This window comes from Trachurus trachurus (assembly GCF_905171665.1).
Source record: "Trachurus trachurus genome assembly, chromosome: 6".
In the NCBI taxonomy this organism is placed as follows: Eukaryota; Metazoa; Chordata; class Actinopteri; order Carangiformes; family Carangidae; genus Trachurus; species Trachurus trachurus.
Genome location: NC_139897.1, coordinates 21,434,580 through 21,447,013, shown reverse-complemented (window position 1 = coordinate 21,447,013; position 12,434 = coordinate 21,434,580). Strand labels below are relative to the sequence as shown.

The 12,434-nt window shown below is 41.2% G+C and overlaps 1 protein-coding gene across 2 annotated transcripts in view; it reads left to right on the top strand.

Annotated features, from left to right (window-relative positions):
• Positions 1–227: 227 nt before the first annotated feature.
• The window catches only part of il34 (interleukin 34), a 38,214-nt gene continuing 26,007 nt past the window's right edge, over positions 228–12,434 (top strand). For both annotated transcript variants that reach the window (XM_083973047.1, XM_083973046.1), the window contains exons 1-2: positions 228–400; positions 6,825–7,199. In XM_083973047.1, the coding sequence (XP_083829173.1) occupies positions 7,154–7,199 (46 nt within the window). In that variant the 5' untranslated portion in view covers positions 228–400; positions 6,825–7,153. The remainder of the gene's footprint in view (positions 401–6,824; positions 7,200–12,434) is intronic.

The window sequence follows — 12,434 nt, the reverse complement described above, 5'->3', positions numbered from 1 at the left end:
TTTTAAAAAGGCATGGGGGGTGGCTTGAGGTGGGGAGGGGGAGGAGGAGGAGGTGGAGGAGGGTTGGGTAGTTGGGCAGGATTGCAAGGTATGTACAAGGGCACCTAGAAGCGCATGCTTTTATTTTGAAAAGAAGGCTGTATTTGTGTGAGTGTCTGTGGCTTGAAATTGACTGGAGGAGCCGCAGGCCAGCCTGTTGCGCACTTGGCGGCACACACACAGTCAGCGCACCGGAGCTGCGTGGATGGACTGAGACCGTAACGGACCTCCCTCAGTGACTTTTTAGGCAATTATATGATTGGATTCTTGTCGACTCGGCCTTTCTACTAATTTAATAAAAGCTCATTACAACGTGCCCCATTTACGCATCCCAGGAGCCTGGACCATACGGACACTCGAGGTGCGTGTGTACCTAGACTATATACATGTTGCGAGTGGATGTGTGCTGTTGGATATGGATTTTAAATTCTCAGATTTTCCATTTGGACACAGGTGTGTGTCTGTCTGTGTGTGTGTATGTGTGTTTCTGGTCGCGTGTGCATGCAGCTGTCCTCTAGCTGTCCAGCAGCAGGCTACTTTCACTTTCGTCAGGTGCGTAGGATATTTATTGCTCGGGTGGCGTTTTACCTTTGCTTTGGCAAAATGACCGTATGGTTCCTCTGGTGAGGTTTGCAATGCACATCAACTCTGCAGCTCACCCTGCACGGACTTATGCAACCAGCCACGACATCATAAAGTTTACAGCAGCTGCCATAGATCATGAGGAGTAAGGTGAGACCTTATTGATTCCAGAGAGGAACTTCTCACAGCAAGAGTAGGCTACTACTGCTAAACTCAATAAACGCGTCAGGGGAATACAACACGCGGAGCAAACGCAGAGGTGAAGTGTGATTGCTACTGAGGTTGAAAAAAAAAAAAAAACTTTCTTTCAAGAAGACTACTTAAAGTGATTCCTGAAAGAGGACATAGTGTTTAAAAGTTAATACAATCACGGTCAGCTCATACTTTAAAACCTGCTCATTTGATCGGAGCTCAATTCATTCTGATTCAGATCAATAAGCATTATTGCAGCTGGCACCTTTGCTTCACCTGGACATGGCGCACTGTTTGGACTGGATTGGTGAAGTGAAAGGACGGAAAGGAAATGTTTCCGACTGTAGGTCGAACAAATATCCAGAGAGGGGACAGAACAGATGAGAAAGCAGCGGTGAGTCAGCTTCAAGCAATGTGTGTGTGCGTGTGTGCGAGCCTGCCTGGTCACTGCTGTTAATCTATCTTTGTGAGGACAGACCAGAGGTTAAGATCTCCAGTGATGGCTGTCCTTTTGTGTGGACATTTGAAATCTCTCAAATCACCATCTTATGAGTCTGACTGCTTTGAATTTAGGTTTACAAATAGATGAGAGTTATACTCAGAGTTGGCATGAATGCATGGTGCATGAGTTAAGACAGTTGGGGGCTTTGTGGAGGAGAAATGTTAATGACATAACCTGATCAACCAGCAAATATTCAGGATGATTACAGACTCATTTTATGAGTGTACCCTCCAGGCAGCTTAGAGATTCAACTTTGCATTATTGTCTGTTATTGATGGAAAAGGTTCTCTTTGAGACCGAACATGTACCATATTGACAGCACTGTGTTTGGCCAGGTGAGCATCCCTCTACCCTGTTAACACAGTTTTTTTGTGGTACTGGCCAGCAGTTTGTAAATTTAGACTTAAATTGAATTCTTGTTGCTCCGTTACATGTTTAAACCTGAGGTGAACACTCAATTTTTGTGGTTAATTAGTGTGTTTCCCACCACGGTGCGGAGATGCAGGCTGCAGATGTGGAACAGGAGCAGTTTACTGAGCTGTACATGCAGCTCTGGTGACACCTAGAGTGGAGGCCGATATTATAATTAATATCGATGCATCTTTGTAACGTTGGTAAACTAATAATAATTTGACAAATCTGTCGACCTCAGGGAAACTGAAAAAAGAACGTGAATAGGATAACATGAATAATCTTTTTTTAATCCATTGGCTCATTCTACACTGATCAATACTATGGGTTACTTACAGTCAAGTCTTTAAGAATTAATCAGTTTAGGTATTGAGCATGTTAAAGCAAAATCAAGGTCATGACCTGTCTGTGGGTCACTGGAGTTTTGTTAACAGGTCACAGCTGCTTTTAGGTGCAAGAACTCCCCTTGCCATTCCTTCTGCTGTCCAACTATACCAAGTGTTACGTTTATTACCTGCTTAAGCGACTTCATTGCTGTAGTTTAGTCATAAAGTTCACAGGGGAAACCAATTTGTTGTGATTATAAAATTGTTTTTGCACCCTCTTAACACCTTTGGGTGCAGGAATTAAGCTTTTTTTTTTTTTTTTTTAAAGATATGAAGCCTTTGTAAAAAACAACTTAATGCATTGTTATAGTGGATTCACACACTCTCACTGGAATGTAAAAACCTTAATGAAAACTCGCTGACTCGGAGCGCTTGTGCTGTTATAGTGCCTCCTGTCTACATGTTGTACGTTGTAATTACAAGCTGAATGCTGTTTTGTACATTTTTCTCTGCTGGTGAAATCAACTGATGGGTTTAGTCATTTGTTGACCTTTTGCAGGCTGGCAGCCTGCCACAATGACTTCACCACTGGTGGCATATTGAACCAGGCAACAAGTCTGAGTTATAGCCAGCTGGCTGCTCACTGAGGTTTGATTTGCAGCTGTGCAGCGCTGAAATAAAATCGCAGAAGATAGATTAAGATGGTGAGAAAGAGATCAAGATTAAGACAGGAACGAAGGAATGTCTCATAATTTGAATTGTTTACTGTCTGAATAAATACTGCAGATAAATATTATGTGAAAACTGAGACATGTTTATATATCCTCTTAAAAAGTTACGAGTTTCATTATTAACACGTCATCATGTCATCAACATGTTGTGTTCCGAATGAGACGCATAGGATTGTTTAGAGATAGCATATTCTGTTGGGTTGGGTGGATAAAACAAATTGCTGACACTCACCAGTGAATATACAGATCGGTTTCCTACGTGTGTGTGTGTGTGTGTGTGTGTGTGTGTGTGTGTGTGTGTGTGTGTGTGTGTGTGTGTGTGTGTGTGTGTGTGTGTGTGTGTGTGTGTGTGTGTGTGTGTGTGTGTGTGTGTGTGTGTGTGTGTGTGTGTGTGTGTGTGTGTGTGTGTGTGTGTGTGTGTGTGTGTGTGTGTGTGTGTTCAAAACATCAGAAGCATTCCTGAGCCTTATTGGAGTTTACTTGAGATTGGAACATTTTATTGACGAGACACAGGAGGCAGGCTGTGGGTGTGCTGCTCTAAACGTCTCTGAATTGAATGTGAACGTCATATCTCCCTCTGACGTGTTTCCAATATGCTGCCTAATGGCCTCAGACAAAAGAATCATAGAGTGGACTGAACAGCGTTTTGGTAGTGTGAAATTTATACACTTGCCTTTTATCTCGATCTTCTTTCTGATCTTCTCTGCTGCATGCTGTGAGGCTGCACTAGCCTGGGCTCAAGGGTTGAATCTAAAATTACCTTGTAATTTGACAGAAGGTGTGAGGTTTTTGACTGTGAGAAGATAAGCACATTGCCTGTATTAGGGACACATCTGCTTACCATATGTGCAGATGATGTACAGAGAGGTCCAAGCTGAAGATGAGCAGCAAGACTTCTCTGAACTGCAAATAGAGCTTATCTTATAGAATCAGCTAATAGGAAAACAGGCCTCTATTGGTCAGCAGTGGATGCTGGCTGTGCTCAATTGCTAAATTCTGTATTTCTGTGGGACTCTTGTAAATATCTGCATGGATGCTGCTGATGTTAGATCAAGAGATTGTAGATACGGTTCAGAGTTCACTCTAGTTGTTTGGTGTGTTCTGGCTTCTCCTGTGAGGGGTTATGATAGGCTATCATCCACATGCTGGATTTGACAAAGTGAAAAACTATATGGATTACTACAAAAATAAACAATCACCACTATAAAAACAACAGCCACTTCCTATACATCTTCTGTGGTTTGAATACGCTTTGTAACAGATGCAGAACTGGACTGAGGGCTGGAGTCTCACTTGGTCACTCCACAGCATTTGCACTTTATAAGTCATGTCTTTGCAGCTTTGGCTTTGGAGACTCCCATATCTCAGATTTTAACCCCAGTGGTGCCCTACAACATATGGACCGGCAGGATGGTGAAAACTTTTGCAATCAGTTGTTCGGTATAACGATTTATTTTCATTTTGGCTGTGAGAAGTTTTTTTTATTATTAATTTTAGTTTAATTTAAAAGGATAAAACATGTTACAGTTCAGGAAGAGTGTGTGGGGGAGGGGTTTTGTAAGAGCACCAGAACTCATTATTGGTCTAATTTGAAACATCCTCTCCACATATGTATACTGTAATTGTCCACATAATTACACCATTTTGTTTCTTAACAGAACCAGATGTCAGGTGTTACACTGATTACTTGCTCATCACACACAGAGAGAGATTTACAGGGATTTGAGAATTAGAAATAGTGCTAGACTGAGGGGGTGGTTCCTATTTTCAAAAAGGGAGACCAGAGGATGTGCTCCGATTATAGAGGTATCACCCTGCTCAGCCTCGTGGGGCAAGTTTTTTTTTTTTCAAGGTGCTGGAAAGAATGATCTCTTAACCTTTGCAACGTTACTGAGGCAGTCTTATCAGTGTGATCATCCTGGCTACATGTGTTTTGTGGACAACAATGTCCCTTGAGAGACCCTGCAGGGGCGCAGCGGGAGTATGTGTTACCAGGACAGTAGCTACTAAATGAGTCATCTGTTCCTTGTATATCCAAGGTGAGAGCTGCGTCCCTCTGTATTTGCTGCACAAAGTCAAATACATTTTCAGTGGTTGTTGGACTCCACCAGGGTCGCCTCTTGTCTCTAATCTAATTTTCAGGGAATGGAGCTTGCAGGGAAGCTCTTGCACCTACCTTTTCTCACCTATGCACAGTCTGAGGTGGCTACGTTGATGGTCAGCACCTCTAAATTTGGGATCTGCTCTGCTAGGGAGTGGTAGATTGAGGGCTGACTTCTTCCAAGTTAAGGAACGAGTGTGACATGTAGGCTACAGAAGGATTGCTGCAGTGTTGATAGTATGTGAACTTTGTAATGGACCATTTGTGGTGAAGGCATGTTCCAATCCTCATCTATCATCGTTAAGGTTTTAAGTGAGCAAAAGAAATGAGATAGTGGATACAAACAGCTGAAATGAGTTTCCTCCTCATGGTGCCTGGGCTCAGCATTAGACACAAGCAATGAGCTCAGGCATCTGGAAGGACCTCCGAGCTGAAGTGATTTAGGCAATAGGCACCTGATTAAGACACCTCCTGGGTGCCTTCTTCTGGAGGTTTACCAACCAGCTGGAAACCTTTTGGTGGACTCAGAACCCACTGGAGGGATAACCTTCTCCATCTGACCCATGAAGCCTAGAGATGGATCCCCTTTGAGGTGCTAAAAAATGTTGCTGAGGAGAGAGGTAGAATACTCTGTTTAGTCTGCTGGCTGGCCGGTTGGATGTTTATTATAAGTCTCACAATTAAAGGCCATGTCGAACATGAATGAAGAGCACAGTGTTTCAAGTAGAGTGCTCAGTGTTTTTTACTGTAGACAGCACCACTACAGGGTGTTACTGTATATTGTTTCACCTTTGCCCAGCTCTACCTTAAAACCATTTTGTTGTTTGTGTTCATTTCTGAAAGATAGTTGAATTTTTGTGGTTGCTAAAACAACTTGACTTAATACAAAAGTATTAAGTCAAGTTGTTTTTCAGTCTTGGTTCAGTGCTTGTTCACCTGCCCACACCCAGTTGCTAATGCCGCCTGATATTGAGTTAGAAAGCACATTCTGCAGTATTGCTGCAGGTATTCCTTTATTTGCACATGGAAAAGTGATAAAGAACAATATTCATTCTATTTTACCAATTAATTCAAAGGTGGATTACTGTATGTTATTCAGTCGTCATAGAAAATGAATTTATTTGTTGAAGTCATTTTTTTTAAGTGTAAGAGCAAATGATTCCCTGGTAGGAGATTCTCAGATGGAAGATTTTGCTGCTTTTCTCTGTTTCACATCACTGCAAATTTAATGCAGTAGGCCAGAAGGCCTAGGGGTTAGATCTGTTCAGCAGACAGAACAGCTAATCTGCAGAGCCAATGAGTGACCTGATGATTGTGTTGGATGTGAAGTCAGTGGATCAGAATTCCTTCAATTCATCCTCTTGGATGTCTACATCAGGCTTAGTGAGAATCCTTACAATAGTTGATTTCTACTGTAGGATTTCAGTAACGGTCAACTAACCAGTGGGGCATGAGAAAAAATGAAACCAAATCAAAGTTGTGAATTGTGTCGATCATGGATGTCATGAGAAATTTCATGGCAATCAATCCAGCTGAGGACCAGCTTAGTGCCATGCCCCATAGATAACATGGCCAAGAATAAATTCAGTTGTCCATCTGATATGCGAGGGACTGTCATGAAATTTGCAAGACCATTAATATGCGGTTAAATATCATTCTTTGATTTGTAACTAATGACTAAATAGCAAACAGCAAATACTAGACAGTTCCAGTCCCTTATTTTTGTATTTAAATTGAATCATCTCCCAGACAACATGGAGATTTTCTATAATCCTTTTAACTCATCTGAGTTTCGAGCGCAGCAAAAATACAAACATTCCTGAAGATTGGGACTTTTCTGGTTTGAACTCTGTCTCTGGAATAAATGCTAGTTGTATTTCCACCATCTTGTTTCCCTATCTTTCTTTTCCCTCCTGACTGGTTTTTGTCTCTGTCAACAGTGAGAAGTACAGAAGTGCAAAAGCCGTAAAAGCCAGGACCCGTCTCTGCCACCATGTTTCAGAGATGCTCAACAGTGCAATGAAGGCCTGATAATCCATGTGTGCCCTGCTGAACACACACTGAGGAGTGACAGACACCAGTGTTGTAGCGGCAGTGTGTGTGTGTGTGTGTGTGTGTGTGTGTATGTCTGTGTGCGTCTGTGTGCCTGTGAGTGTGTGGGTGTGTGTATGTGTGTGTTTCTGAGTGTGGCCGGCCCTGTCTGTGTATTCGTGCATACACACTCAGCTGTCTTGGAAACACTGTGGAACTGAGGACTTAAGCCCAGAGTATGGTCCAACTGTCCAGCCCGATCTGCCTGTTGGGAGGCCTCTTGGGTAAGAAACATTTTTCTCTTTTTCTTTTTCTCTGATGTCTCCTGTCACACCACTTAATTTGGAAATTTTTGTATTGAGTATGACCTTGTGTTTAACTAGGCTTAACTAATATAAATGTTTATAGTAACCTTTCTGGAGATAGAAACCCATCTTTATTCCATTGTTAAATGGTTCTGAGGAAAGTCTGTCCAATCATTTCATTTGGTCCGAATGCAATTATTGGCCAAGCGTCCTGGATATCCTTATGTAACCGCTGGTGCACTCGTCTCCACACAGGAAGTCACATGTGTACGGCCTGTACTGTTAGGTTCAAGCAGTAAACCTCAGTCCACTCTACTCATTGGTGTGATTATTGTCCACTCCAGTAATCATCATGGTGGCAGCGGTAATGAAACGTTCATCAACGAAAGTTACTATAAACCTCCATGTGCCTGATGATGCTCAATAATGTCTGCCTTACTGTAGATGTAAGGCAAGAGGAAGAGGTGGGTGGGACTTTGGAGGGAGGTGGAGTTGTTGGTTTTCAAATCTTTTGTAAGTGCTGTGTGAAATGCCAGAAAGGAAACGTTTGCTTTAAATGTTTGCAAAACCACATAGTCATCTTTTAGCATATGGAAAGACATGAGCATAATCCCTGCAGCCATCTGCATGCAGAAGGAACAATGTGTGTGTGTGCATGGGCACGTTTGCATGTGCACACAATTTGTAGCCTTAAAAAAGGATTTAAGACTGTCACATAGTTTCAAAGAACAGTGAATTCTACATATTGTGACTGATGTGGTAAGTGGACTGTTGTGAGATAATCACACAACCACATGCAAAACACAAGTTTGTACTAACCTAATGATCTATTCATTTTAGTTTAATTTGTGGAAATGTTGTCTGGGGAATACTCTGTTGTTGTTTGCTCAGCTAAATCAGACTACTGTCATTTGATATTATTGCTTGTAAACATAGTCAGATTTAACTACAGTGGACGGTAGACAGTTGTTATCCAAAAATACTGGTATATCTTTAAAGCACATGTGCTACAGGTCAGCATAGTAGCTAATGGTTACGTTGACCTATATTTACACAATGTGACTCTGCACCCTGAACAACCAGAATAGTTGTATTTAAAACATGAGGCCTGACCTCAAATGCGTGACCTGTGTTATGTCATTATATACTGTATATGAGTTATATGTGCGTCTGCTTTTTATTGTTTCTGCTGTGCTGAATTTAAGTTGATTGGCTATGCTGATTATCAGTGATTTGTTGGTCACTGTGAAATGTTCCCGATATTTTTATTGCCATTATATTTTCTGAAAGGTCATTTGTTGCAGTATGTACTATGTGGCCTGTTAATACTGATTATTTTTCTCAATTAATCAATGGATCATTGAGTCTGTTAAAAGTGAGACCTGTGTGTCTTTGATAGGCTGGTCTATTATTGAAAAAATCTATCATCATTTGAACTATGTGTTGCATTGTGAAAGACAGGTATACTCACATTTTTTAAATCCTGGATGCCTGCCAGTGTGTCAGTGGGAGCAATGTTGTTGTTCGTCTGTGTTGGATGGTTGTGTTGTGCCCGCTGTTGTGATGCTGATTGCTTTATTGGTTTTTAAGACAGTCTACCAAACTCCAGCCAGTGTGATAAGCTATTTGTCACACTTTAATGTTTAAGATCATCAAACTAATTTTAATATTAGACAAGGATAACCCAATTTAATATGAAATGCAGTTTTCAAATGATGATTTAATTTATTAAGAGAAAAAAGCTATCCAAACCTACCTCGCCCTATGTGAAAAAGTAATTGCCCCCCTTGTTGAATCATGAAATAACTGTGATAAACCACATTTTTTGGAAAGCTGAGTTCAGTTTCACAATCCACACCCAGGTCTGATCACTACCAGGCCTGGGTGTCAAGAACTCACTTCAATAGAACCTGTTTGAGTAAAGTGACGGAGGCTAAAATATCTCACCAACCAACACATCATGCTGTGATCTAAAGAAATTCAAGAACAGATGAAAAAACAAAATCATTGACATTTATCAGTTTGGAAAGTGTTACAAAGCCATTTCTACAACTTTGTTTGGGACTCCAGCGAACCACAGTGAGCCATTCTCCACTAATGGAGAAACCCAAGATCGTTTGACCTGGAGGTCACAAACTGATGGTGACGTTCTCCTTTTAGAGAAGATTTAATGGTTCCATCAATTACTGCAAGTCGTCCAGGTCCTGAAGCAGCAGAGCAGCTCCAGACCATCACACCACCATATTTAACTATTGGTATGATGCTCTTTTTATTAACTGCTGTGTTAGTTTTACACCAGATGTAATTGGATGCATACCTTCCAAAAAGTTTTGGCTTGTCAGTCCACAGAATATTCTCCCAAAAGTCTTTTTTTTTTTTGGCAAAAGTGAGAAGAGCCTCCACTTTGTCAGCAGTGGTTTCCCCTTGAAACTCTCCCATGGATGCAATTTTTGCCCAGTCTCTTTCTACTTGTTGAATCATGAACACTGACCTCAACTGAGCCAAGTGAGGCCTGCAGTTCTTTATAAATTGTTCTGGCTTCTTTTGTGACCTCCTGGATGAGTCGTTGCTGCGCTGTTGGACTGTTTTAGTGGGCCAGCCACTCCTGGGAAGGTTTTCACCAATGTTCCAAGCTTTCTCCATTAGTGGATAAAGGCTCTCACCATGGTTTGTTGGAAATGGCTTTGTAATGCTTTACAAACTGAAATGATTTTTTTTTTCGTCTGTTCATGACGTGTTCCTTTTTTGAGATCTTTTAGACCTTCACTTTGTCAGGCACGTTCTACTGTGGCAATTGAGGCAGCAATAGAGGGTCAGGGAGGGATAAGATGGACTAGGTACTAAAGAGAGAGAGGACATAAGTCAACATGATGCTTACAGCCAGTAAGGTCAGATTCAGATTGACAACAGAGATAAACCTGAAAAATTTTCAGTTATTTATTTGAAACAAGGAACCTAGGTAGTATCCTCCCATTGGGCTGCCCATGATTCATGCCAATCCCAAACACACCCACTGCATTCTTCTTAATTGCAGCCCATTCCCAGCTGCCTGCACCACATGTGGGCCGTGTATCTTTGGTCATGAAAATACCATTGGTCTATCTCCCACTGGCTTGGCACCGTAACTGTCCATCTTTCCTCTTCCCATAAAAACAGGGCTCTCCATATCTTTGCAGGATATAAACATGACTGTGACAGTGATTTATACCACAGTCCTGTGAGGTAATCAATAATGACAACATTTAATTTATTTGTCCCTTAAAGGCCCCATGCTGTGCACTTTTGTCTGGGTTTATTTACCTGCTGATATCCCTAACAAGATGTATCATTGGTTTTGAGTACCTGTGATCTGCTTAATATCGTTTATATTGCCCCTTTCTGTTGCCTCTTTCTGGAGTTCTAGCAGGCACAGGTCATTTGGCCAATCAGAAGAGAGAATGAGAACCTCTCCTCTGATTGGCTGACTGTTTTTGAGTTGCATGTGGTCGGGCCAATCACAGGCAAGTAACTGAAACCTAAGCTGCATTCATAAAAATTGAAAAAAAACAACTGGTCACGGTGGGCGGAGTTACCTTGTGTGTGACATCACAGAAAGGAGGAAGTGCTATCTGCTCGTCTCAAAGAGAATGTTCCTACAAATGGGCAGTGTGTGTTTCTCCGTTTATGACCAGTTTGATGCATGGGGCAGTATATACGTGGCCCAAAGACCTCCCCAAGCACGAAAAAATAACCAAAATCACATTTTTCATGCCATGGGGCCTTTAAGACACGCAAAGAAGCAGCAATCTATTACTCAAAATTTTGAGCAGTCTAGTAACAAGACTTATTATTTGTACAACATTCAGCTGGTAAGCCTAATTGTTAGATAGAAAAAGCTGGCATTCTTCATCTTCATCTCATTGACCACTAGCTGTATCTATTTAGCACAGTAGCCTATTAAAAATATTAAATTACAATTTGGGTTTGGTGCCAATCTGAGACCTCTAAGATCTCAGGCTTTCTAAGCTTCCTAATATTGGTAAATGTAGCTGTAGCTTTCCAGAAAGTCAACTCGCTCCTATCTAGGGCTGGGCAATTAATAGAAAAATAATCAAAACCAATGTATAGAGTCTTTTTTTTTTAAGTATATTTTTTGGCTTTTTGCCTTTATTTGATAGTCCACAGTAGAGATAGACAGGAAAGGGGGAGGCAGAGAGAGGGGGGATGACACGCAGGAAAGGGCTGCCCAATGCGGGATTCGAACCGGGGCCGCCTGCGGTGAGGACTGTAGCCTCTACATGGGGCGGCCGCCTTAACCACTGCGCCACGCACCGCCCCATGTATAGAGTCTTTATGACATAATCCTGCTTGTGTTGGTTATTTTGGTTTTTCCTCCTTTGTCCACTTAATTTTCTGTCCTTCAGCGCTCATGTTCTCACTACACGCTGTTATGTTGTCAATAAACATCATAGCATAATTTGCTAGTTGCTTTGCTATCTGTTTAGCTGTGGCTACATGCTATTGTTGACAGCACCACTCTGCAGCTAAAATCCTGAATAGAATAAATACATGATATCCTGAATAAGCACGTAATCACCTCACTACATCATTTACTAACCAGGTCCTTTGCTCTCTGTTTTCAAGTGTCTCTTTGAATTAGAAAGTTAGTTATCATGAGGTGACAGAGCTAATATTTTGTTATCTTAAGATAACAGAGCTTTTTTTTTCTGGCAATAATGGTTCAACCCGTTTTATTGTTATATTGAGAGTCCAAAAGGTAGAGTTTTCTTTATAATACGATCTGATCATGATTTCTCAAGTTTTACTGAACATGAAAAACTACTCATTTCAAAATATGGGAATTTTGACAGGTGGGAGGATTTACAAGTGAACGGTCATCACATAAATGTTAGTTACAGTTGTTAGGACACCCTATACTGACATAGCATTCCTTTGAAAGGAAATAAATTTTTCTTGTTATCTAAAGACAACAAGGTTTCTTAACCTAAGAAACCTAAGACGTTTGTGTGCGTGAAAATTTAAGAACAAAGGGTCACCAGATCTCTGTAACTGAGAACTATACGTGTACTCTAAGCTACAGAACCTTCATGAGTAGTTTATCATAGTGTCATACACAAGGTGCCCAGCCCTCATAGGCTTACAAGACACTTAAAACATAAATACAGGAGCCTTACAACAACACACACACAAAAAAAGGAGAAAAATACAGGGAAT